Consider the following 24,666-nt stretch of genomic DNA (forward strand, 5'->3'; position numbering starts at 1 on the left):
TTAAAGGTATTGATCAATCAATCAGTGGTATTTCTTGAGGGTTTACTATGTAGAGAGGACTGTACTAAGCACTTGGGAGAGTACAATACATTAGAGTTGGCACACACGATCCCTGCCCACAAGGAGCTTACAATTTAGTGGGGGAGACAGGGATTAAAATAAATTATAGATAGAGAAGATAGTAGAATATACAGATACGTATATAAGTCCTGTAGGGCTGGGGATGGGATGAGTATCAAAGTATTTACTGAAAAGAAGTTACTGAAAGGAGTGCTTTCAATTCTTGGGGGCAGAGAATGTGTCTTTTTTTTGTTACAGTGTACTCTCCCAACCACTTAGTGCAGTTCTTTGCACCCAATAAGCACTCAATAAATACGACTGAATTGAAGACATTGCTTTAATATCCACCACATACAACATTCTTCTACTCAGGATCTTAATCTTTAAAGCCTTAAATTAGAACAGGAGTACCGGAATTATTGCTTCTCTTAAAATTTCCTGAGAGCTTCTGGAAATATATGTGCATATGCATATATATATATATATTTATATTAATGTCTCTCTCCCCACCCAGACTGTGAGCTCATTGTGGGCAGGAATCTGTTGTTATATTGTATTCTCTCAAACACTTAGTACAGTGTTTTGCACACAGTAAGCACTCAATAAATACAATTGAATATATATATATATGTATATGTAGCATGTATACATACATATAGTATCCTTATATTCTGCCATTTCCCCCTTTGTAATTTATTTTAGTGTCTGTCTTCCTCTCTAAACTGTAAGTGCCTTTTGAGCTACCAACTCTACTGCATTGTAGTCTCCAAAGTGCTTAGTACAGTGCTCTGCACACCACAATAATAATGGTGGCATTTGTTAAACACTTACTATGTGCAAAGCACTGTTCTAAGTGCTGGGGGGATACAAGGTAATAATAATAATAATGTTGGTATTTGTTAAGTGCTTACTATGTGCCGAGCACTGTGCTAAGCGCTGGGGTAGACACAAGGGAATCAGGTTGTCCCACGTGGGGCTCACAGTCTTAATCCCCATTTTACAGATGAGGTAACTGAGGCACCGAGAAGTTAAGTGACTTGCCCACCGTCACACAGCTGACAAGTGGCCGAGCTGGGATTCGAACCCATGACCTCTGACTCCAAAGCCCGTGCTCTTTCCACTGAGCCACGCTGCTTCTCTAAGGTGATCAGCTTGTACCACATGGGGCTCACAGTTTTAATCCCCATTTTACAGATGAGGTAACTGAGGCACAGAGAAGTTAAATAACTTGTCCAAAGCCACACAGCTGACAAGTGGCGGAGGCGGCATTAGAACCCATGACCTCTGACTCCCAAGCCCGGGTTCTTTCCACTGAGCCACGCTCCTTCTTACCTTCAGATGTGTATCTATTTAATTTTCAAATGAATCTTGTCTTACGCTTGTCGAGTCGTCTCCAACCCACAGTGGGATTAGAACCAGAGCTCAATAAATACCACTGATGAATTGACTGATTAATGCAATTCCAGGGATAGCTGGAAGCATATCTGGAAGTCCACGAGCAGCCTTTCTTGCCTTTTTGAAGAACTACAAACTCTGGGGGTGCTCAAGACTACACTCCTTCAAAATAAGAGAGAAATCGCTGCAGAGGACCTACCTGTCAGCCAGACCTATGCTCTAAGCACAACGCAGCCCCAAGGGAGAATGCCGTGTCCTTTTAAAGGGACCACCTCTCCTGCAGCTGGGCATCTGGACCGTGTTCCCTGCAACTGGGTAAGTTGACAACCAAAAGCTCATCACCCTAATGCCACATGCCAACTGGGAAACTCTGGCCACTCTGGGAAAGGGTCTAACTTTTGAGGAGGTAAGCTCGTTGTGGGCAGGAAACGTGTCTGTTTATTGTTATATTGTACTCTCCCAAGAGGTTAGTACAGTACTCTGGACAGTATCCGCTCAAGAAATATGATTGACTGACTGATTAACATCCTTAACCTTTCAGGATGTCAAGGAAACAGAGCTAAAGTGCTGCAGGGGTGAGATTCAGGAACCACAGATTAGAATACTGTGCCATAAATAACTTTCAGAAATCTGCTGTTCAGGAGCATTATTTAGGAGTTTCACTTCTCACTTCCCCATAGAAGTGGATTGAATTTTTTTATTACTACATTATTAGTGATGTTTCTTTTTAACTGATTTTTTTTTCATGTTGTGTGAATTTCTGGTATGTCAAGAAGTCTTTCATATCCCTTCCGATATGCTTTTCACTGCATAATACTTTTCTCCGGTGATTCAATCAATCATATTTATTGAGCGCTTACTGTGTGCAGAGCACTGTACTAAGCACTTGGGAGAGTATGACATAACAGAGTTGGTATACATGTTCCCTGGCCACAAGAAGCTTACAGTCCAGAGGGAAGACAGACATTAAAATAAATTAATAATAATAATAATGTTGGTATTTGTTAAGCGCTTACTATGTGCCGAGCACTGTTCTAAGCGCTGGGGTAGACATAGGGGAATCAGATTGTCCCACATGGGGCTCACAGTCTTAATCCCCATTTTACAGATGAGGGAACTGAGGCACAGAGAAGTGAAGTGACTTGTCCACAGTCACACAGCTGACAAGTGGCAGAGCTGGGATTCGAACTCATGAGCCCTGACTCCAAAGCCCATGCTCTTTCCACTGAGCCACGCTGCTTCTCTGTGTACGGACATGTACACAAGTCCTGGGGCTGAGGATGGGGGTGAATATCAAATGCTCAAAGGATACAAATCCAAGTGCCAGGGTGACGCAGAAGGGAGACGGAGGAGGGGAAATGAGGTCTTAGTTGGGGCAGGCCTCTTGGAGGAGATGTGATTTTAATAAGATACTGAAAGTGGGGAGAGTGGTGGTCTGTCAGATATGAAGGGGGATGGAGTTCCGGGCTAGAGACAGGATGTTGTGAGGTAGACAAGATGGAAGTAAAGTGAGTAGGTTGGCATTAGAGGAGCAAAGCGAGCATGCTGGGTTGTAGTAGGAAAACAGCGAGGTAAGATAGGAAGGTGGAAAGGTGATTGAGCGCTTTAAAGCCAATGGTAAAGAGTTTCTGTTTGACGTGGAAGTGGACAGGCAACCACTGGAGGTTCTCGAGGAGTGGGGAGATGTGGACTAAACTTTTTTTTAGAAAAAAAAGATCGGCACAGCAAAGTGATGAACTATGGACTGGAGTGGGGAGAGACAGGAGGCGCCAAGGTCAGTAAGGAGACTGCTGTAGTAGTCAAGGCACGATATGGTAAGTGCTTGGATCAGTTACTGTTTCCAAGCCTTCTTGAATCGTAACTATTAGATAATAATGTGTTCATTTTCCAAAGCCCTTTCACATATCTTAATTTTGTCCTTGCAACATCCTTGTGAGATAGGGAAAGGCAGGAAGTATTCCTCCCATTTTTACAAATGAGGAAATTGAGGCCCAGAGAGGTTAAGGAACTTGTTCAGGGTACACAGAGGGCCAGTGTCAAAGCTAGGCCCTAGGACTCCCATAACCCATGATCTATCCACTAGATCCCACTCTTAAGATTCGGTACTTGTTCTTCCCCCTAGACTATGAACCCCCCCCCCCCCCCCGGGACAGGGACCGTGTCTGACCTGATTATCTTTATCTCTCCTAAACAGTGCTTTCCACATAGCATAACGATAATAATAATTGTTATAATTACTTTTAGAAACAAACAACTCTAATCTACCGATATGAAATCATTCTAAGCAACAGCATGATCCTTTTGTATATCTCCCATATCATTTACTCATTCATCATCTACCCATTCATTGTTCTGCTTACATCACCTCACTCAAAAAACTCCAAAAACCTCCAGTTCACCTCTGCATCAAGAAGCTCCTAACTAGTGGCTCTAAGGCACTCCATCAGCTCTCTTCCCCCACTGCTTATTCACGCTCCTCTCCCATTACAACCCAGCCTGCACACTTTACTCCTCTAATATCAACCTACTCACTGTGCCTCGCTCTCTGTCTTCTTTACTGTCTACTAGATTGTAAGCTCCTTGAGAGCAGGGATGGTGTCTATTGTATTCTCCCAAACCCTTAGTCCGGTGCTCTGCACACAATAGGAGCTCAATAAAAGCCATTGATTGCTGTCAACCCCTTGCTCACTCCAGCCCTCCATTCTACCTGAAGCAACCTCCCACTTCACATCTGACAGGTCTTTCTGGCTTCAAAGTCCTACTAAAATGGCATCGCCTTTCTTGATTTCTCTCTCATCTCCCCATCCTTCTCCTCCATATTATGCACTTGAGTCCTAACCCCCTAAGCACTTAGGGACTCACGCCACTCCATAGCACTAATCTTTATACTCCGTTCCTTCCCCTTGTCTTGTCTCATGCCATGGAGTCGTCTCCGACCCACAGCAACTCCATGGACACATCTCTCCCAGAACACAATAATAATAATAATAATGTTGGTATTTGTTAAGCGCTTACTATGTGCCAAGCACTGTTCTAAGCGCTGGGGTAGACACAGGGTAATCAAGTTGTCCCACATGGGGCTCACAGTCTTAATCCCCATTTTACAGATGAGGTAACTGAGGCACTGAGAAGTCAAGTGACTTGCCCAAAAAACACCCCACTCTCCACCTGCAATCTTTCTGGCAGTGTATCCATAGAGTTTTCTTGGTAAAAATATGGAAGTGTTTTACCTATGCCTCCTTCTCTGCAGTCAACTTGAGTCTCTGCCCTCGACTCTCTCCCATGCTGCTGCTGCCCAGCACAGGTGAGTTCTGACTTGTAGCAGACTGTCTTCCACTGGCTAGCCACTGTCCAAGCTAGGAATGGAATGGGGTATGTCTCTGCTTGAATCTCCCTCCCATAACCGAGACTGGTAGAGCACTGGAAACTCCAGGTGCCATCCTGAGAGGGGATGCTTCCCCTACATGAAATTCATTTAAGTATCTGTGTCTTCCACTAGACTATAAGCTCCTTAAGGGCAGGGATCATGTCTACTTTAATGAACTACTTCAAGTGCTTAATACAGTGCTCTGCAAACAGTAAGTGCTCAATAAACGCCATTGCTTGATACAGAAGTATGTAAACCGCATAGACCGACACAACTCAAAGCCGGGTAGTGAATACTGAAGAAACTTTTACGTGAGCTCAATGTGCGCAGGAAACCTGTCTACCAACTCTGTTATACTCTCCCAAAAGCAGCTTTTTACAGTGATCTACACACGGAAAGTGCTCAATAAGTACGATTGATCGATCGGGTGCTTTCATCACAGGATTGGGTTTCTTTAGGGAAAGATGAAAACAGGCAGGAAGATAAACCAAACAGTCCTTTAAAGAATGCCATTATTAAATCTGGGTTTCGTTTTCATCTTTCACACCTCGAGTTTTTCAGAGGAAAGGTGCTCTAAAAATCCAAAGCACAGGATGTGAGGTCTTTGAGGTGAACTAAATTACTGCAAATAGATATTAAGTGGGCAGTGTTCTCTTCTGATGGGACCTAAGTATAGAAATACCGTCCAGGAGTACGTGATGTAATCGAAAGGGTAGGAGAGTTAGAAGTTCTAGGTTCCAATCCCAACTTTGCCAACTCTTAACCTACATAAACTCAACCTTCCCAGGCCTCTATCTCCTCACTTATTCATTCATTCAATCGTATTTGAGGGCTTACGGTGTGCAGAGCACTGTACTAAGCGCTTGCAATGTACGATTCGGCAACAGAGACAATCCCTGCCCGACACGGGGCTCACATTGAGCGCTTACTGTGTGCGGAGCACCGTACTGAGCGCTTGGAAAGTACAATGCAGCAATCGAGAGGGACGATCCCTAAGAGGGGAGCGATGATTCCTGCCTCCGCCTCCCTCCCAGGAGTTTGGGGGAGGGGAATATGAGATGAGCAACGCGAAAGCGCTTTAGAAAACCCAAAGTGCTAGGTTTCCCCCTCCCCGGGATCAGAGCTAAATCCGATCCCGCCGCTGTTGCAGCCGAACCGTTCTTTCCGTCCCTTTTCCCCCATTCCCCTCTCCCGACCCCGTTCCCTCGCCCCCTCGCCCCCACCCCCGAGACCCCCGCCCGTCCCGCCGCAACCTGCCCCGTCGACTCCCTTCATTCAAAGTTGGAGCTTCCAGAAGAGCGACGGGGCTGGGGGGAGGACGGGGGGGGAAGGCGAGGGGAATCATCACCTGCCGCCCCGCAACCCGCGCGCCGTTCGGGCCGTCGCCGCCGCCCCTCCTGGCCCCCTCCCCGCCCCGCCGCCCCCCGTCTACCTTGAGCTGAACTCTCATCGCGTCACTCGCCCTCGGCTGGAGAAGGGGTGGAAGAGGGGGCGACGCCGGGCCTCGGTCGGGCGAGCCCAGGGCAGCCCCTGCGCCTTCGGCTCCTCCACGGGCCGGGCCGAGCCGAACCGAGCCGGACCGGACCTTCTTCCTTCCCTCCACCCGGGCAGAGCCGCCGGTCGCCTCTCGCAATTCACCCCCTCGAGCTCCCTCCCGGTGGGCCCTCAAAGCCAGTCCACAAGGTCAGCAATCAGCCACTGGCTTATTGTGGGCGCAACGCCTCTTTCAATCCATCGTCTGTACGGGGCACTGACTCTGTGCAGAGCGCTGGACCAACCGCTTGGGAGAGAACGACGGAACGTCGAACGGGCACAATCCCCGCCCACGGCGCTTGGGAGAGGACAATAGAACAGCTGATAGGCGGGTTCCCTGCCCACAAGGAGATTACGGTAATAATCATAATGATGATGATGAAATTTCTTAAGCCCTTACAATGTGCCGGGCACTGAACTAGGCGCCTGGAAGAGGAGGGGGGCGGTTACGAGCAAATCGAGCTGGACACGGTCTAGAGGGAATGTCAGTACTGACCAGTTATGGGAGGTTTATGGCACGGGCAGCCTACTGTGGTAGGAGGACCCGAACCCTCTCTCAAAAACCGATTTACTTGCCACCACCGCATCTAAGGCATTTGCAGTAATAATGATGATGATGATGAAATTTGTTAAGTGCTTACTATGGAAGCAGCGTGGCCCGGGTGGAAAGAGCCTGGGCTTGGGAGTCAGAGGTCATGAGTTCGAATCCCGGCTCTGCCACTCGTCAGCTGTGGGACTGTGGGCAAGTCACTTCACTTCTCTGTGGCTCAGTGAACTCATCTGGAAAATGGGGATTAAGACTGTGAGCCTCACGTGGGTCAACCTGATTACCCTGTATCTCCCCCAGCGCTTAGAACAGTGCTCGGCACATAGTAAGCGCTTAACAGATACCAACATTATTATTATGTGCCAGGCACCGTATTAAGCGTACTAAAGGGGGTCGGTGGGTTGCCACCGCTTGTCACCAGCACAGCTTGCTCGACTCTCTGGGAAGGTCCGGGCTCACCGGATCCAGGGCCTCACACATAGTAAGCCCTTAACAGATACCGTAATTATTATTTAAATCCTACTCTCTTCTATTTAGACCGTGAAAGCCCCCGTGTGGGACAAGGGAATGTGTCCAATGTCTTATCTCTACCCCAGCTCTTAATACAGTGAGTGATTGGTAAATAATAAGCTATTAACAAGTACAGTAATTAGTAGTAATAATAATAATAATGTTGGTATTTGTTAAGTGCTTACTATGTGCCGAGCACTGTTCTAAGCACGGGGGTAGACACAGGGGAATCAGGTTGTCCCATGTGGGGCTCACAGTCTTCATCCCCATTTTACAGACGAGGTAACTGAGGCACAGAGAAGTTAAGTGACTTGCCCAAAGTCACACAGCTGACAAGTGGCAGAGCTGGGATTTGAACCCATGACCTCTGACTCCAAAGCCCATGCTCTTTCCACTGAGCCACGCTGCTTCTCACTACTACTACTAGTAGTAGTAGTAACAGCAACGTAAGGATGCTTTCACACCACAGGTGAAATATGGTTGGAAACCAATTGATTTTCCCAACACATATCCTCTTGTTAAGTAAATTGAACTTCTTTTGAAGGGCAGGCCATATCTCACACTGCTTGAATCAGAGTATGAGGCCCTGTGGATAATGTTATAGTTTCTATAAAATATAAAATGAATAAATCCATTATAATAATAATAATAATGTTATTTGTTAAGCGCTTACTATGTGCCGAGCACTGTTCTAAGCGCTGGGGTAGACACAGGGGAATCAGGTTGTCCCACGTGGGGCTCACAGTCTTAATCCCCATTTTACAGATGAGGTAACTGAGGCACAGAGAAGTTAAGTGACTTGCCAACAGTCACACAGCTGTCAGGTGGCAGAGCCGGGATTCAAACCCATGCCCTCTGACTCCAAAGCCCGGGCTCTTTCCACTGAGCCATGCTGCTTCTCATAATCTACTACTAATAAGCTAAGTCGTTTTGCCCCCCGAGTTCCACCGTGACTTCTGGTGTGTTGTGATAGATAACTCGAATTAATCCAATCACTATTGGACATTAGCTTTTAGGCTACATCTGCAGTCCAGGCAGAGAAAACATCTGTGGGGTTTTGTGTTGTTGTTTCTGTTTGGGTTAGTGTAAAGCTGTGTGCACTAGTCATAATGTCTGTGGCTATTTGTCAATATCAGTAATGCGTTTTGCTTTTTGTTTGGGTTAGTGTAAAGTTGTGTACATGAGTCATAGTGACCATTGATGTCTGTCAGTATCAATACTGCATTAGCTGCCTGACTACATTGCACTTTGGGAGAAATTCTTTGGGTCAGGTTTACATTCCTTTCAACCCATATGTCGAGAGGTGTAGAATCCTGCCAACTGCCCAGGGCCATCAATTGGCTGCATCAGGTCACCAGCCTGGGTCACTCATTGAGTGACTCAAAACCAGCTCCAGACAATGGTGCCCCTCGTTTCATTGGAACTTGAGAAGAAGGGGTTTTCCGGAGCCAACTCAGCTCTCCTCGAGTGTCCTCAAAATGAAGGAAGATGGGTCCAACACAGTAGAAAAGTTTCCCAGTGGCTGATTTGCTCTCACCTGTCAGGGTTCTAGCCCCTCAAAACAGTCGTATGCTATTTTCAGCAGGTCATCATGTTCTTGTTGAAAGGTGGTGGAATTTGCATAGCCATCTTGGAAAGCTGTTTCTGGCAATCAAATAAAGTTCCCATCATCAAAGACTGCGTCTTGGTCCATTACAGCAAGAAGATGCTTATTGCAGCAAACGCCTTTAGGTCAGTCTAGGAGTTTAGGTTAGGTCAGGTCTGAGAATCCATAATAAAACCCACGAGCTGAACATAGGGGAAGCAGCGTGGCGCAGTGGAAAAAGCATGGGCTTTGGAGCCAGAGCTCATGAGTTCGAATCCCAGCTCTGCCACTTGTCAGCTGTGTGACTGTGGGCAAGTCACTTAACTTCTCTGTGCCTCAGTTCCCTCATCTGTAAAATGGGGATTAAGACTGTGAGCCCCACGTGGGACAACCTGATTCCCCTGTGTCTACCCCAGCGCTTAGAACAGTGCTCGGCACATAGTAAGCGCTTAACAAATACCAACATTATTATTATTATTAACGTAGTGGGCTTCATAGATGGGAGGACTAGGTCTCCTCATGAGATTCCTATTTTCATTAGGTGGATGACTTGGATATTATTTTGAATATAAGGACTCTTGAAATTGGGCTCATTCAAAACTTTTATTGAACTGCACTATTAGATGAAGAGAAAACTGGGGATTCGGTGCCAAGAAATGACCTCTGGTCAAGAGAAAATCGGCTGGGGCTCTAAGTCATGCTACAGTGTTATTTAGGTCACACTTCTTAAAGATTTGGTTCATAAGCGAAGTTCGAACTGGACAGGACCTTCTGGCAGCACTGGTCTGTATTGAGTTTAACACTCAAATCAGTCGATGGTATTTTAGTGCTTACTGTTCTGGTAAGCACAACTATGTGCCAAAATATGATCCTGGCTGTGGGCTTAGTGGGGCAGCAGATGTCAATCATGTAGGCATAGCAGGAGTAAGAACAAGGTTAGTAACAGCAGTATATTCATTCATTAGTATTTATTGAGAGCTTACTATGTGCAGAGCACTGTACTAAGCGCTTGGGATGAACAAGTCGGCAACAGATATAGTCCCTGCCGTTTGACGGGCTTACGGTCTAATCGGGGGAGATGGACAGACAAGAACAATGGCAATAAATAGAGTCAAGGGGAAGAACATCTCGTAAAAACAATGGCAACTAAATAGAATCAAGGCGATGTACAATTCATTAACAAAATAAATAGGGTAATGGAAATATATACAGTTGAGCGGACGAGTACAGTGCTGTGGGGATGGGAAGGGAGAGGTGGAGGAGCAGAGGGAAAAGGGGAAAAAGAGGGTTTAGCTGCGGAGAGGTAAAGGGGGGGTGGCAGAGGGAGTAGAGGGAGAAGAGGAGCTCAGTCTGGGAAGGCCTCTTGGAGGAGGTGAGTTGGGGTGAAGTGACCAGATGAATCACTGAATATGTGTATCTGTTAATGCTGAAGGTGGATGGCAAGAGCACAGGCTTGAGAAAAAGAGGATGTGGGTTCTAATCCCGGCTCTGCCACTTGTCTGCTGTCTGACCTTAGGCAAATCACTTAACTTCTGTGCCTCAGTGACTTCATCTCCAAAATGGGGATTGAGACTGTGAGCCCTGTGTGGGACAGGGACCATGTCCACCCTGATTACCCTGTATCTATTCCAGCACTGAGAACAGTGCTTGGCACATAGTAAGTGCTTAACAAATACCATTATTATTATTATTATTATTAACAAATACCATTATGATGATGATAGTCTTCCATCAAGAACAATGGATAAGTCTCAGTCCTGAGACTTCAGAACCTAAAACCTGCATAGAAGAACTGATGATAGCCTTAATGCTTGAGAAGCACTGTGGCTCAGTGGAAAGAGCATGGGCTTGGGAGTCACAGGTCATGGGTTCTAATCCTGGTTCTGCCACTTGTCAGCTGTGTGACTTTGGGCAGGTCACTTAACTTTTCTGGGCCTCAGTTACCTCATCTGTAAAATGGGGATTAAGGCTGTGAGCCCATGTGGGACAACCTGATCACCTTGTATCTCCCCCAGTGCTTAGAACAGTGCTTTGCACATAGTAAGCACTTAACAAATACCATCATCATTATTATTAATGGCTTATGCAGCATCACTGTCTCTTCCCTGCCGGTCATGTGGCCGGGGAGCAGGGAGTGTGTTGAGCTGGTAGATGGGCAATAGCACAGCACATAGAAAAGTGCCCGCATAGGGTTTTCCCATGCAAGACCCATTTATGACTGAAGAGACCACAGCACAGTGCCAGTGCTGTGCCTCTGTGTTATGGCTAGGGAGGTGGTTGGCTCGGTAACCGTTGCTGTCTTTGACACCCACATTAGCCTGTTCTTGTTCCAGGCCTGGAATCAGGCCTTCCAATTATTTGGTACTTTCCCACTTGCTTAAGAAAGTGCTCTGCTCACAGTAAACACTCAATAAATACAATTGATTGATTGACAGTGGGTTCTCATAAATGCTATTGATGATGAGGATGATAAAGCCATCCCTCAGTAAGAAAAAGGACTAAGGCATCCCTAAACTTCCCGCCATCTCCAAATTTGAAGAGAAGACAGTTGAATTTTAGTCCAACTAGTTAATTACCCACATGGTGATGGACTTTTGCGGCCTTGGGAATCTTTACTGTTTTTGTCTTTGGGCCCTTTCCACTTGTTCTAGGTAAAGCTCCATGCCCCTCCCCTAGGCAAGCCCCAGCTTTCTGCACCCCAGACTTATCCCTCCCTCCCCATCCCTGACCTTCTTCCCCACATATTTGTAATTTTATTTATTTAGAGTAATGCCTGTCTTCCTCTCTAGTTTGTAAGCTCGTTGTGGGCAGGGAACGTTTCTGTCATTTTGTTGTACTGTACTCTTCCAAGTGCTTAGTACAGTGCTCTGCACAGAGTAAGTGCCCAATAAAGACAATTGACTGACTGCTGCCAGCCTCACTGTGCCCCCCTCTCTCCGGGACTCCCCGCGCCCCACCTCCACAGCTCCAGTGCAAAGAAACCCACACCCCTTCTGGCTCATCCCCAGGGCTGCGAAGATTGAGGGGCTGGGATGAGGTAGAAGGAGAGCAAGTGGCAGCAGTGGAAGTAGGAAGGGTGGAGGAGGCTTCTCCTTCCCCAGGCCTCCTCCTTCAGGGAGGGCCCAGGAAACCTGTGGGAATAGGGACGTCTGGGCAAGACTCCCCAGGTGAATTTGGTAAAGCCGATATTTATTCTGCTTTGAATTAGAAAATGTGGGATTTCCACCCCCCTGGTGTGAAACCACAGGCCCCCATTCTCAGTGCAATCTCAGTGCACTCCTCTTTTCCAAATCCTGCACCTCTGTTCAGAATTTTGCTATTCATCAACAGATAGGGGAGCCAGGAAATGCAACATTAAAAGATTTTCCTAGCTAAATAGAAAAATATATTCCTTTACTCAGAAAGAATGCCCATCATACATACAGCTGGAACACAACACCCGATTTGCACACCCAGGGCGAGGGACCATTTTTGCACCCCTCCCTTCAAGTATGCTTCTCTCTGCCCCTGCCTGGCTTTGCTCATTCCCCTGCTCCCTCCTCAGTGTGTCCAGCTGGGTGAGTGGAGATGGGGGAAGAGGATGGCCTCTAGTCCCACCGCCAAGATGTCCTGGGAGGGAGGTACCTAGGTTAGCAACAGTCAGAGGCCCCCAGTCCTGGATTGAACCTCTTTAGATTGTGAGTCCCATGTGGGACAGGGACTGCGTCTGACCTGAGGATCTTGGATCTACCTCAGTGCTTCAGCCCTGACTGGAAACTTTCAGTCTTTGGCTGCCAATGGGATGTGTGGCTATAGGGGATAGGTGCCCTCTCTAAGGGGGGATGACCCCCATAACCTTTTGAGCTCATTGCAGTCTATTGCTCTACTCGGGTCTATTTAGATTGTGAGCTCCATATGGGACAGGAACTGAGTCTGATCCATCAACCAATCGATCAATGGTATTTGATTGAGAAGCAGCTGAGAAGCAGCGTGGCTTAGTGGAAAGACCCCGGGCTTGGGAGTCAGAGGTCATGGGTTCTAATCCCGGCTCCTCCACTTGTCTGTTCTGTGACCTTGGGCAATTCACTTCACTTCTCTGTGCCTCAGTTCCCTCATCGGTAAAATGGGGATTAAGACTTGTGAGCCCCACGTGGGACAACCTAGTTACCTTATATCTATCCCAGTGCTTAGAACAGTACTTGGTACATAGTAAGTGCTTAACAAATACCATCATTATTATTATTATTATTATGTATTGAGCACTTACTGTGTGCACTTGAGAGTACGATGCAGCAGAGTTGGTAGACATGTGCCTTGCCCACAGTGAGCTTACAGTCTGATCTGATTACATTGTATCTACCCGAGCATTTAGTACAGTGCTTGGCACACAACAAGCACCTAACAAATACCCTCTTCCTGCTGTGTGAGCCCCACCTACCCATTCTAGCCCTCTACACGGCAGTTAGGTTTCATTCGAGTGTTGACTGGCTACCTCGAACAATGAGAGACATTTATTTGCTGAGAGGTAGACTGTTCACCAGTGCTTCTTGCCCAAGACTCCCATGTCTGGACTATACGGTGAGTGGTATGGTCAGCAATTATGGGTGTATCCCAGCCTTTGTATAGATGGCATTCTCAAGCACTTCTGCAGGCTGGCACTCGTATTGTTATTATTGTTACAATAATAACTGTTTAAGATCTCCCAATTAGCTCAGTTTAAAGATCTCCCCCTGTGGCAAGTTTTGCCTCCCTCTCATAGATTGTTACAGGGTGAGCCGTCTTTACTCTGAGCCCTTTAACATGTTGGCCCTTAGCTCATCCCCAAACCCAAACACCACCACCTCATTTCTGCCTACCAGATATCCCAATTCTCTTCTACCGGGTGTCCATTCACATAGATTCTCCTCTCTCTTCCCTGCCCTTTTTATCTGTCTACTCTTCAATCCATCAGTCGATCCACCAGTCGTATTTATTGAGCACTTACTGTCTGCAGAGCACTATAGTAAGTACTTGGGAGAGTAATAATGAAAATAATGATGGTATTTGTCAAGCACTTACTACGTGTCAGGCACTGTACTAAGCACTTGGGCGGATACAAGCAAATTGAATTGGACCCAGTCCCTGTCCCACGTGAGGTTCACAGTCTCAATCCCCATTTTACAGATGAGGTCACTGAAGCACAGAGAAGTGAAGTGACTCGCCCAAGGTCACCCGGTAGACAAGTGGTAGAGCCGGGACTAGAACCTATGACCTTCTGACTCCCGGGCCTGTGCTCTATCCACTATGCCGTGCTGCTTCTCAAAGCCCCCAATTCCGAGGGAGAGCTGGGACGTGGCGAGTTAGTAGACACGATCTCTGCCCTCAAGTACTTCCCAAGTGCTTAGTACAATGCTCTGCACACAGTAAGTGCTCAACAGATATGATTGAATGAATGAAGTAGCTGACAATCGAACAGATATTTAAAAGGTAAAATACATATTTGCTCACATATCACCACCTTTCCCCATCACCTAGTTCCTTTCTAATCTGTGTACACTATATTACCTGAATCTAATCAATCAGTGGTATTTTTCGGGCACTTACTATGTACAGAGCACTATATTAAGGACTTAGGGGAGTGCGATAGAATGGAATTGGTGTACACATTCCACATATGTCTCCCTACACCCTGCTGTGCTGAACTACACTGTACCCTCCTACATATCTTAGTAGCTTTCTTCTAAAGACTTTGAAATACTTTCAAATCTCTGTTTCCTTGAGCCACACCATACCTGTTCTAGGCAGGGCAGAGCCAAAGCAGCAGAGTCTAAACTAATGGGAATGATATGACACACGTAATAGAGAGACCTCAATTAGAGTTCCAGCTCAGTCAGATGTGGGGGTGGGGGTGACCTTGGCTAAATTAATGTCCTGAGACCTCGATTTCTCTATCTGTAAATTGGGAGAGGGAGATATCTGTCTCATTTTCTCACAGAATTTGTGAGGGTAAATGAAATATGTGAAATGTTTTAAATGCCAGATAACCACAAAATATTATTGCCAAAGGGATGGGAAAACTGAGCCCCAAAGCTTGCCCAAGATTACTCGATGAGTCCAAAACCTGTCAGAATTGCAAATGAACTGCATACCTCTCACCTCCCATCCAGTGACCTGTTATCCCCACTCTGAAATAATAAGTGGCCTCAAAGGATGTTTGATCACTCTGATGCTGCCAACCAGAAGATGGAAGTTAATGGAAAAGGAGAGATATGGGTTGCTCTATCTCCATATCAGTCCCTCACACAAGGTCCTGCTCTCTGGCCTGACTGGAGATCTCAACAGATCACATTCACCACTAACCCTCAAATTTTGAGCCTCCGAGAGGAAAGACAAAATGACCCTAAAAGAAAAGTTTTGAGGAAGATAGAAAAAGGAAAAGTTATGAGCAAGATACAAAATGGAAAAGATTTGAGAAAGATAGAAAAAAGGAAAAGATTTGGAAGAAGGGAATTAGAGACGAGGAATGAACAGGAGACAATGTTGGAAGAATCCTCACTTTCTTATTCTTTTCTAAAACTAAGAGAGAGGAATAAATCAAGACCTAGATTAAGGGTTCTAACTAAATCTTCCATCTTCCACGAAGCTCCTAAACAGGCCTCTGGACTATGATCCTGAGATTCTTGAAATGAGTTTTAAAGAGAGCTGGTTAATTTTCTACTTTTCCTATCAGTGACATTTTTCTTTATGGCCCTCTCTCACTCCCATTTGTTTACTTCTTCAGGAAGCTTTGCAAGACTGTATAGAAACAAGATTTGGTTGTGAAATATCAATAAGAAATTATACAATTCAGTGAAAGGAAGGATCCATCTGAAACCTTAGCTGAGAGTCTGGAAACAGAAGTTTTGTTTAAGTTAGATATAATTCAGCACCTTTGCCAACGAATATTAATCCCCATTTATAAAATATCTACCTTCTAGAAGAAGAAGAAGAATATTCATTGTATTTGAGAAGCAGCATGGGCCTGAGAGTCAGAAGGTCATAATAATAATAATAATAATAATAATGGCATTTAAGTGCTTACTATGTGCAAAGCACTGTTCTAAGCACTGGGGAGGATACAAGATGATCAGGTTGTCCCATGTGGGGCTCACAGTCTTAATCCCCATTTTATAGATGGGGTAACTGAGGCCCAGAGAAGTTAAGTGACTTCCCCAAAGTCACACAACTGACAAGTGGCTGAGCTGGGATTTGAACCCATGACCTCTGACTCCCAAGCCCATGCTCTTTTCACTGAGCCACGCTGCTTCATGGATTCTAATCTCAGCTTCACCACTTGTCTGCTGTGTGACCTTAGGCAAATCACTTCACTTCTCTGGGCCTCAGTTACCTCATCTGTAAAATGGGGATTGAGACCGTGAGCTCCATGTGGGGCAGGAACTGTGTCTAACATGATTTGCTTGTATCCACCCCAGCACAATGTACAGTACCTGGCACATAGTAAGCACTTAACAAATACCATTATTAATTGTATTTGTTAAACATTTCTTATGTTCCAAGCATTGTACTAAGTAATGGGATAGATACAAGATAATCAGGTCAGGCCCAATCCCTGTCCCACAAGGAGCTCACAGTCTACAGGAGAGGGAGAACAGGTGTTGCATCCCCACTGTATTTAGCATTTCTGAGTGGGGCAGATATTAAAGTAAAATCAACCAAGCAACCAATCAGTCTTATTTACTGAGTGCTTACTGTGTGCAGAGCACTGTACTAAGAGCTTGGGAGAGTACACTATAACAGAGTTGGTGGACATGTTCTCTGCCCACAACAAGCTTACAGTCTGGAGGGGGAGGCAGACATTAATATAAATAAAGAAATTATGGATATGTACATTAGTGCTGTGGGACTGAGGGAAGGGTGAATAAAGAGTGTAAATCCAAGTACATCATGACACCAAGGGGAGTGGGAGAAGAGGAAATGAGGGCTTGGGGAAGGCCTCTTGGAGGACATGTGTTTTTAATAAGGCTTTGAAGGTGGGGAGAGCAATCGTCTTGTCAGATATGAAAAGGGAGGGCATTCCAGGCCAGAGGCAGGATGTGGGCGAGAAGTCGGCAGGGAGAAAGACGAGATAGAGGTATAGCAGAATGGGTAGGCATTAGAAGAGCGAAGTGTGCAGGCTGTGTTGGAGTATGAAATCAGGGAGGTAAGGTACGAGGGGACAAGGTGATTGACTGTTTTAAAGCCTATGGTGAGATGGTAAAAGCTTTATACTTCTTTTCAGGCACTGGAACAGGTTTCAAGGATGATTGTTAAATCTTTTTTTCCTGAAGATCTTTAACAATGGGATAGAAGCTCAGATGATTTAGCTGCAAGTCTGCCAGAAGGAGGACACTTAAACTTCTTTCCAGCCCAATGAGTGTAATTTTTGGTTGCATTACATTACATTGATTTATTGAGTGCAGAACACTACACTAGGCATTGGGAGCATGGAGACAATCCCTGTCCTCAAGAAGCATACACAAAAGCAAATTGTTTGGACTCGATTTTCATTTCAAGAAAAGCAGGAGACCCAGGTGTGAGTCCAGCTCAGCCACTGGCCTTGAGCAAGTCAAGAGACATCACTGAAACTCAGTTTCCTCATCTGTAAATGGGGAGAAAGATTTTGAGCCCTGTGTGGAGCAGAGACTTTAACCCATCTAATAACCTTGTCTCTATCCTAATAGCACAAAGGAAGCACTTAAGAAAGATCCTAAGAAGTAGGCCAATCAATGATATTTATCCAATCAATGGTACTATTGAACACTTACTATGTGCAGAACATTATACCAAGTGCCCGAGAGAATGTGTCTGTTTATTGTTGTTCTGTACTCTCCCAAGCGCTTAGTCCAGTGCTCTGCACACAGTAAGTGCTCAATAAATACGATTGAATGAAATGAATGAATGAATGAGAGGGCACAATACAATAGAGTTGGTAGACATGATCCTTGACCACAAGGAGCTTACAGTCTACAGTAAGCACTTAATAAAGGGCATAATAAGTAGCTCAAGCAATCAGTGATATTTATTCCATCAGCCGATGGTATTTAGTGAGTGAATTCGGCAACAGATCTCTTGGTTCTCCTCTTATCTCTCTGACAGCTCCTTCTCAGTTTCTTTTGCTGGCTCCTCCGCTGCCTCCCACCCTCAAACACTGGGGATTCCTCAAGGCTCAGTTCTGGTTCCCCTTCCATTCTCCATCTACACTCACTCCCTTGCAGAACTCATTCACTCCCATGGCTTCAACTACCATCTCTAGGCAGATGATTCCCAAATTTATATCTCCTGCCCTGACCTCTCTCCTTCCCTGAAATCTCACGTTTCCTCCTCTCTTCAGGACATCTCTACCTGTATGTCCCACTGACACCTCAGACTAAACCTGTCCAAAACTGAATTCCTGATCTTCTCACCCAAATACTGTCCTCTCCCTGTCTTTTCCATCATTTTAGCAAATACCACTATTAACCCTATCTCACGAGCCCGTAAACTTGGTGTTGTCCTCGATTCACCTCTCTCATTCCACCCACATATTCAATGTGTCACCAAATCCATTAGGTTTTACGCTCATAACATTACTAAAATCCACCCTTTCTTCTCCATCCAAGAAGAAACCATGCTGATCCAGACCCTTATCCTATCCCACCTTGACTACCGCATCTGCCTCCTTGCTGACCTCCCTGCCTCCTGGCTCTCCTCACTCCAGGCCATACTTCACTCTGCTGCTTGGATCATTTTTTCTAAAAAAAAAAAAAGTTCACTCCATGTCTCCTCACTACCTAATAACCTCCACTGGCTGCCCATCCACCTCCACACCAAACAGAAACTCCTTACCATTGGCTTTAAAGGACTCAATGAGCCCGCCCCCTCCTACCTCTTCTCACTGATCTCCTACAGGCCTGTCCGCACACTCCGCTCCTCTAGCACCAGCTTACTCACTGTGCCCCGATCTCATCTATTCATTCATTCAATCGTATTTATTGAGCACTTACTGTGTGCAAAGCACTGTACTAAGCGCTTGGAAAGTACAATTCGGCAACAGATCTCACCGCCAACCCCTTTCCCACGTCCTCCCTCTAGCCTGAAACTCCCTCCCCCTCCGTATGCACCAGGTCACTACTCTCCCCAACTTCAAAGCATTATTAAGGTCACACTCCTCCAAGAGGCCTTCCTGATTAAGCCTTTTCCCCAGCTCTTCCTCCCTTCTGTGTCATAATAATGTTGGTATTTGTTAAGTGCTTACTGTGTGCAGAGCACTGTTCTAAGCGCTGGGGTAGATACAGGGTAATCAGGTTGTCCCACGTGAGGCTCACAGTTAATCCCCATTTTACAGATGAGGGAACTGAGGCACAGAGAAGTTAAGTGACTTGCCCACAGTCACACAGCTGACGAGTGGCAGAGCCGGGATTCGAACCCATGAACTCTGACTCCCAAGCCCGGGCTCTTTCCACTGAGCCACGGTGTCATCTATGCACTTGGACCTGTGACTTTTGGGAATTTGGTATTTGCCCCACCCTCAATACCACAAGCATTTGTGTACAGACCTTTAAATTATAGATGTTACTTATTTAAATTAATGTCTGTCTCCCTCTCTAGGCTCATCTCTAGACTCATTTAACTCATTGTGGGCAGGGAATGTGTCTGCTAACTCTGTTGTACTCTCCCAAGTGCTTAGTACAGTGCTGTGCACATAGTAAGCACTCAATAAATACCATTCAGTGTTTGATTGATCGAGCACTTATGTGGTGCATAGCAAAGTACTGTGAGTGTTGGGAGAGCACAATAAGTGGGGAGTGAATGAGACCTAGATAGGATCCAATGAGGCTTCTGGGTGCCTGAAATATTTAACATATCCAGCAATTTCAAATTTGGTATTCTTTACTGTGCAGTATATACCCCAATCAGAATAAGGGATTCAAAATAAAACACATTGACTTGTAACCTGGACAATACAATGCATACTGGAAGAGCTATTAATGTCATTGATTCGTTTATCCACTTGTGCTTACTATTTATATTTACTCATGCTTTGAACTATTGTATTTTCCTCGGTTTTTGTCACTCTCTAACTCAGTAGATTGTTAGTTCCTTGAGGTCAGGGACCACAGTTTTATACTTCTTTTTTTATGGTACTTGTTAAGCACTTACTATGTGCCAGGCACTCTTCTACGCACTGGGGTAGATACAAGCTAATGAGGTTGGACAAAGTCTATGTCCCACATGGGGCTCACAGTCTTAATCCCCATTTTACAGATGAGATAATTGAGGCACAGAGAAGTGAAGTAACTTGCCCAAGTCACCCGGCAGACTAGTGGGAGTCGGGAGTAGAACCCAGGTCCTTCCGATTCCCAGGCTCATGCTCTATCCATTAGGCCACACTGCTCATACTTCTTCAGTATGCCCCCATCCTGGGCACTTGGTATGGTGCTCAGCTCCCTGGATCAACATTTTAGGTCTTAGAGTGGACAACTTAGTCTGCTAATATATCATGCGAAAGTGAAAAATAATTTCTCATTGATTTCTCATTTCTCCAATCAGTCAATCAATCATATTTATTTAGCATTTACTGCGTGCAGAGCACTGTACTAAGTGCTTGGGAGAGTACAATGTAACAGAATTGGTAGACACTTTCCCTGCCCACAATGAGCTTACAGTCCAGAGGAGGAGAGAGACATTAATATAAGTAAATAAATGACAGATATGTAAATAAGTGCTGTGGGGCTTAGGGAGGGGTGAATAAAGGGTGCAAATCCAAGTGCAAAGGTGACAGAGAAGGGAGTCAGAGAAGAGGAAATGAGGACTTAATCGAGTAAGGCCTCTTGGAGGAGATGTGCTTTCAATAAATCCTTGTAAGAGTGATGGTCTGTTGGATGTGAAGAGGGAGGACATTCCAGGACAGAAGCAGGATGACCCCATTCCTTCACACCTTATCAAAACTCTCGCCTCCTCTTTTCTTCCCTCCCTAACATCCATCTTCAACTGTTCACTCTCCAACAGCTTCTTCTCCACTGCTTTCAAACATGCCCATGACTCCCCATCCTAGAAAAACCCTCCCTTGATTCCACGGCTCCCTCCAGTTATCACCCCAACTCCCTCCTACCATTCCTCTATGAATGTAGCGAGTTGTCTAAACCTACTGTCTCAAATTCCTCTCCAGTTCTCTCCTTGATCCCCTCCAATTTGGCTTCCATCCCCTTCATTCTACAGAAACCGCACACTCACAGGTCACCACTGATCTCCTTCTTGCCAAATCCAACAGCCTCTACTCCATCCTAATCCTCCTCGACTGCCTTCAACCCTGTGGACCATCTCCTTCTCCTGGAAACGTTATCCAACATTGGCTTTACTGACTCTGTCATCTCCTGGTTCTCCTCATCTCTCTAGCCGTTCATTCTCAGTCTCTTTCATTTCCCCGTCTCTCGACTGTAAGCTGGTTGTGGACAGTGAATTTGTCTGTTTACGGCTGTATTCTCCCAAGCTCTTAATACAGAGCTCTGCACACAGTAAGTGCACAATAATTAAGACTGAAAGAATGAATGGACGTGGGCGAGAGGTCGGCAGCGAGATAGATGAGATCAAGGTATAGTGAGTACCTCTAGCTTCTACAGTAGCAATTCTGCATAACAAAACCAGAGGTCCTGATTTTAGAAGAGTTTCATATCTGGGATTCTCTGTAAATGGGTCTTTGAAAGGCATATTAAAATTATAAAGTGGTGTCCAGAACCAACCTTCATGGAGTTTGGTTAAAAAGCAATGTTAAAATATTCTTGCCAGCTTTGAAAGGCCTAAAGGAAGACATGGAAGAAATAGAATAAAATGACCAGAGAAGGGCAATGGAAATTATTAGATGCCTCAGGGGAATTCCACGTGTGGGGAGATTAAAAGGTTTGAACTGTTCATTTTAGAAATCAGATAAAAGTACATAATGGGCAATGAATGTGGCTCCATTTCACAATTCAAACAAGGGAAACTTGATGAAACTTTTCTCTAAAAAATACGTAAACAATAACAGGTATGTTTTGCCTTAAATGTGTTTTTTTCTCTTTATAGCTCAACTAACTCTGATGTTGGTTTGACCGTCGTGAACTACATATCGTAGGTTTGTTCAAGATCACCCAGGAATAGATAGTGCTTAGTACAGTGCCCCGCACACAGGAGGCACTCAATACACACCACTGACTGATAGATAATGAGTCAGTGCTTAATTTCTAATGAGAGGTGTGGCAGGGCACAGAAAACCAGGCAATCTTCTCCCAACAGCCTCTTGCAAGACGAAGGAATGGGGGAGGGGAGTTGAAGACTGGAAGTGTCTGTCCTTCCGCTTGCCGTGACTTAGGGTCTGGGGCCCCTGGGGGCTCTGTCCCCCCCCCGTCCCCCCCCCCCCCCGACTCGTCCCCTTCAGGGGTGGTCGGGACCCACCGCCCACTGCGGCCCCCAGAGCTCTGCTCACAAAAGCGCTGTAGGCTGTAGTAAGTTCCTTGTGGGCAGGGATCGTGTCTGGATTGATTGGTTGCCGGGGCTGACTCCAAAGGTGCTAGAAGCCAGACGACAGTCCTAGAGCTCTGCCCCACGGGTCAGGGAGCTGAGCCTCGGTTGTTCCCAGCAATCAATCAGTGGTATTTATTGAGCGTTTACTGTGTGCAGAGTACTGTACTAAGCACTTGGGAGAGTTCAATATAACGGACTTGGGAGACGTGTTCCCTGCCCACAAGGAGCTGACAGTCTAGAGCAATCCAGGACACAAAGTACGTCCTGTATCAAGCCCTGGGCCAGAAAAGTTCCCCTTTAATAGAATGACCAGACACAGTCACTCCTCAGGCGTGCTGCTGAGTTGGTCGGACAAGATTCCAAATGAGGTATATGTACACAGACAGGTTATTTAAGTGGACACTTGTTCTCTAGAAATAATCTAAGAGCCCTTAACGTCTTTCCTAACTCTATCACGTAGCAACCTAATTGTGGAACTCTGGGGAACAGTTTTCAACCAGTAAATATACATAGTTGTCCTTCATATATCGAGATACCACTAATGGTAATAATAATAATGCTGGTATTTGTTAAGCGCTTACTATGTGCCGCTCACTGTTCTAAGCGCTGGGGTAGATACAGGGTCATCAGGTTGTCCCACGTGAGGCTCACAGTCTTAATCCCCATTTTACAAATGAGGTAACGGAGGCACTGAGAAGTTAAATGACTTGCCCGAAGTCACACAGCTGCGAGGTGGCGGGGCCGGAATTCGAACCCATGACCTCTGACTCCCAAGCCCGTGCTCTTTCCACTGAGCCATGCTGCTTCTCAGAGGAAACATTTTAAGGAGACTCCAAAACTGGGAGTAAATTGCCCAGGACAGACCAGCATGCTGTACTGTTTTCAAGAAAGGAGGGGGCGGGCTCATTTTGAGCAAAATTTCTCAGGAAATCAGACAAGGGGACAAAAGAGAAAACAGCAGCAGGCACTGCAAACGTTGAACATAGCATCACAACATACAGCACAATGTAACTGGGACTGTGGGTCTTGCATAGGCCTTTTCAGTCACACGCATGCTCATAGATGAAGCAGCGTGGCTCACAGTGGAAAGAGAACAGGCTTAGGAGTCAGAGGTCATGGGTTCGAATTCCGGCCCCGCCACCTCGCAGCTGTGTGACTTCGGGCAAGTCACTTAACTTCTCGGTGCCTCAGTTACCTCATCTGTAAAATGGGGATTGAGACTGTGAGCCTCACGTGGGACAACCTGATGACCCTGTATCTACCCCAGCACTTAGAACAGTGCGCGGCACATAGTAAGCTCTTAACAAATACCAACATTATTATTATCTGGGAAAGCACAAGCACAGATCCAGTAAATAGTTTGGACTGAAACAGTTTTGTATCTGAAATTAAAAGAAGCGTTGTTGACTTCATGCCAAACATCCATCTCTTGAACCTTTGTAACTCTTCTCAGCTAGAAAACACAGGTTTGGATGCTGTAGATTCTTCTCCTTAAACAGTTCTTTTCTGTTGCAGTTGTACAGCCAACAGACTTTAAAACACTTTTCGGCTGTCACGGCTATCAGACTCTCACATTCTGGCCCGTGAGCCTAGAATTCCATCTCTATCACTACTACAGTTAGGCAAGCTGAGATGCTTCCCTTCTGGAAGCTTTTTGGAGGAGGAATCCATTTTTCCCTCTTAATAATGATAGCATTTATTAAGCACTCAGATCAGTCACCTCAGACACGGAGTTTCCCTGTCCCACACAGAGCTCACAATATAAAAGGTAGGGAGAGCAGTTGGTTTATCCCCATTTTACAGCTGAGGAAACTGAAGCACAGAGAAGTTGAGTGATTTGCCCAAAGTCACATAGAAGGTAAGCGGTAGTGCCAGGATTAGAACCCAGCTCTCCTGATTCCCGGTCCTGTGCCACTTGCGTTAGGCAGTGCCGCCTGCAGATCTGCTCCGAGAAGAGTAACTTTGCTTGACCTCCTTGCAAAATGTGACTAATTTACGCATTTCCTCTGGGTCCCAGCTCTACTTTTATCAAATGGAAATTCCTACAATGGCCAGATTTACTTAATGGAAAGGTAGTCGTATTTTCCCTGGCAGGATTTTTCAGGACATTGCACCAATGATCGAAAAACAAAGATAATCATGCAAAAACGTGCTGTCCAGGTAACCTAGCCTGAGGGTAGGTCACACAAAGGA

The 24,666-nt window shown here is 45.7% G+C and overlaps 1 protein-coding gene across 6 annotated transcripts in view; it reads right to left on the minus strand.

The window, feature by feature from the left end:
* The window catches only part of TRPM6 (transient receptor potential cation channel subfamily M member 6), a 143,246-nt gene that overhangs the window by 105,391 nt on the left and 13,189 nt on the right, over positions 1-24,666 (minus strand). For 4 of the 6 annotated variants that reach the window (XM_029055530.2, XM_029055526.2, XM_029055525.2 and 1 more), the window contains exon 1: positions 6,255-6,565. The exons of the other annotated variants lie outside the window; for them this stretch is intronic. Coding sequence is in view for 3 of the 4 variants with exons in the window: in XM_029055526.2 (XP_028911359.1) it covers positions 6,255-6,272 (18 nt within the window). In the remaining variant the exon portion in view is untranslated. Of the gene's footprint in view, positions 1-6,254; positions 6,566-24,666 lie in introns of those variants that run through there. 6 annotated transcript variants of the gene reach the window in all.

This window comes from Ornithorhynchus anatinus, chromosome X5 (assembly GCF_004115215.2).
Source record: "Ornithorhynchus anatinus isolate Pmale09 chromosome X5, mOrnAna1.pri.v4, whole genome shotgun sequence".
NCBI lineage: Eukaryota > Metazoa > Chordata > Mammalia > Monotremata > Ornithorhynchidae > Ornithorhynchus > Ornithorhynchus anatinus.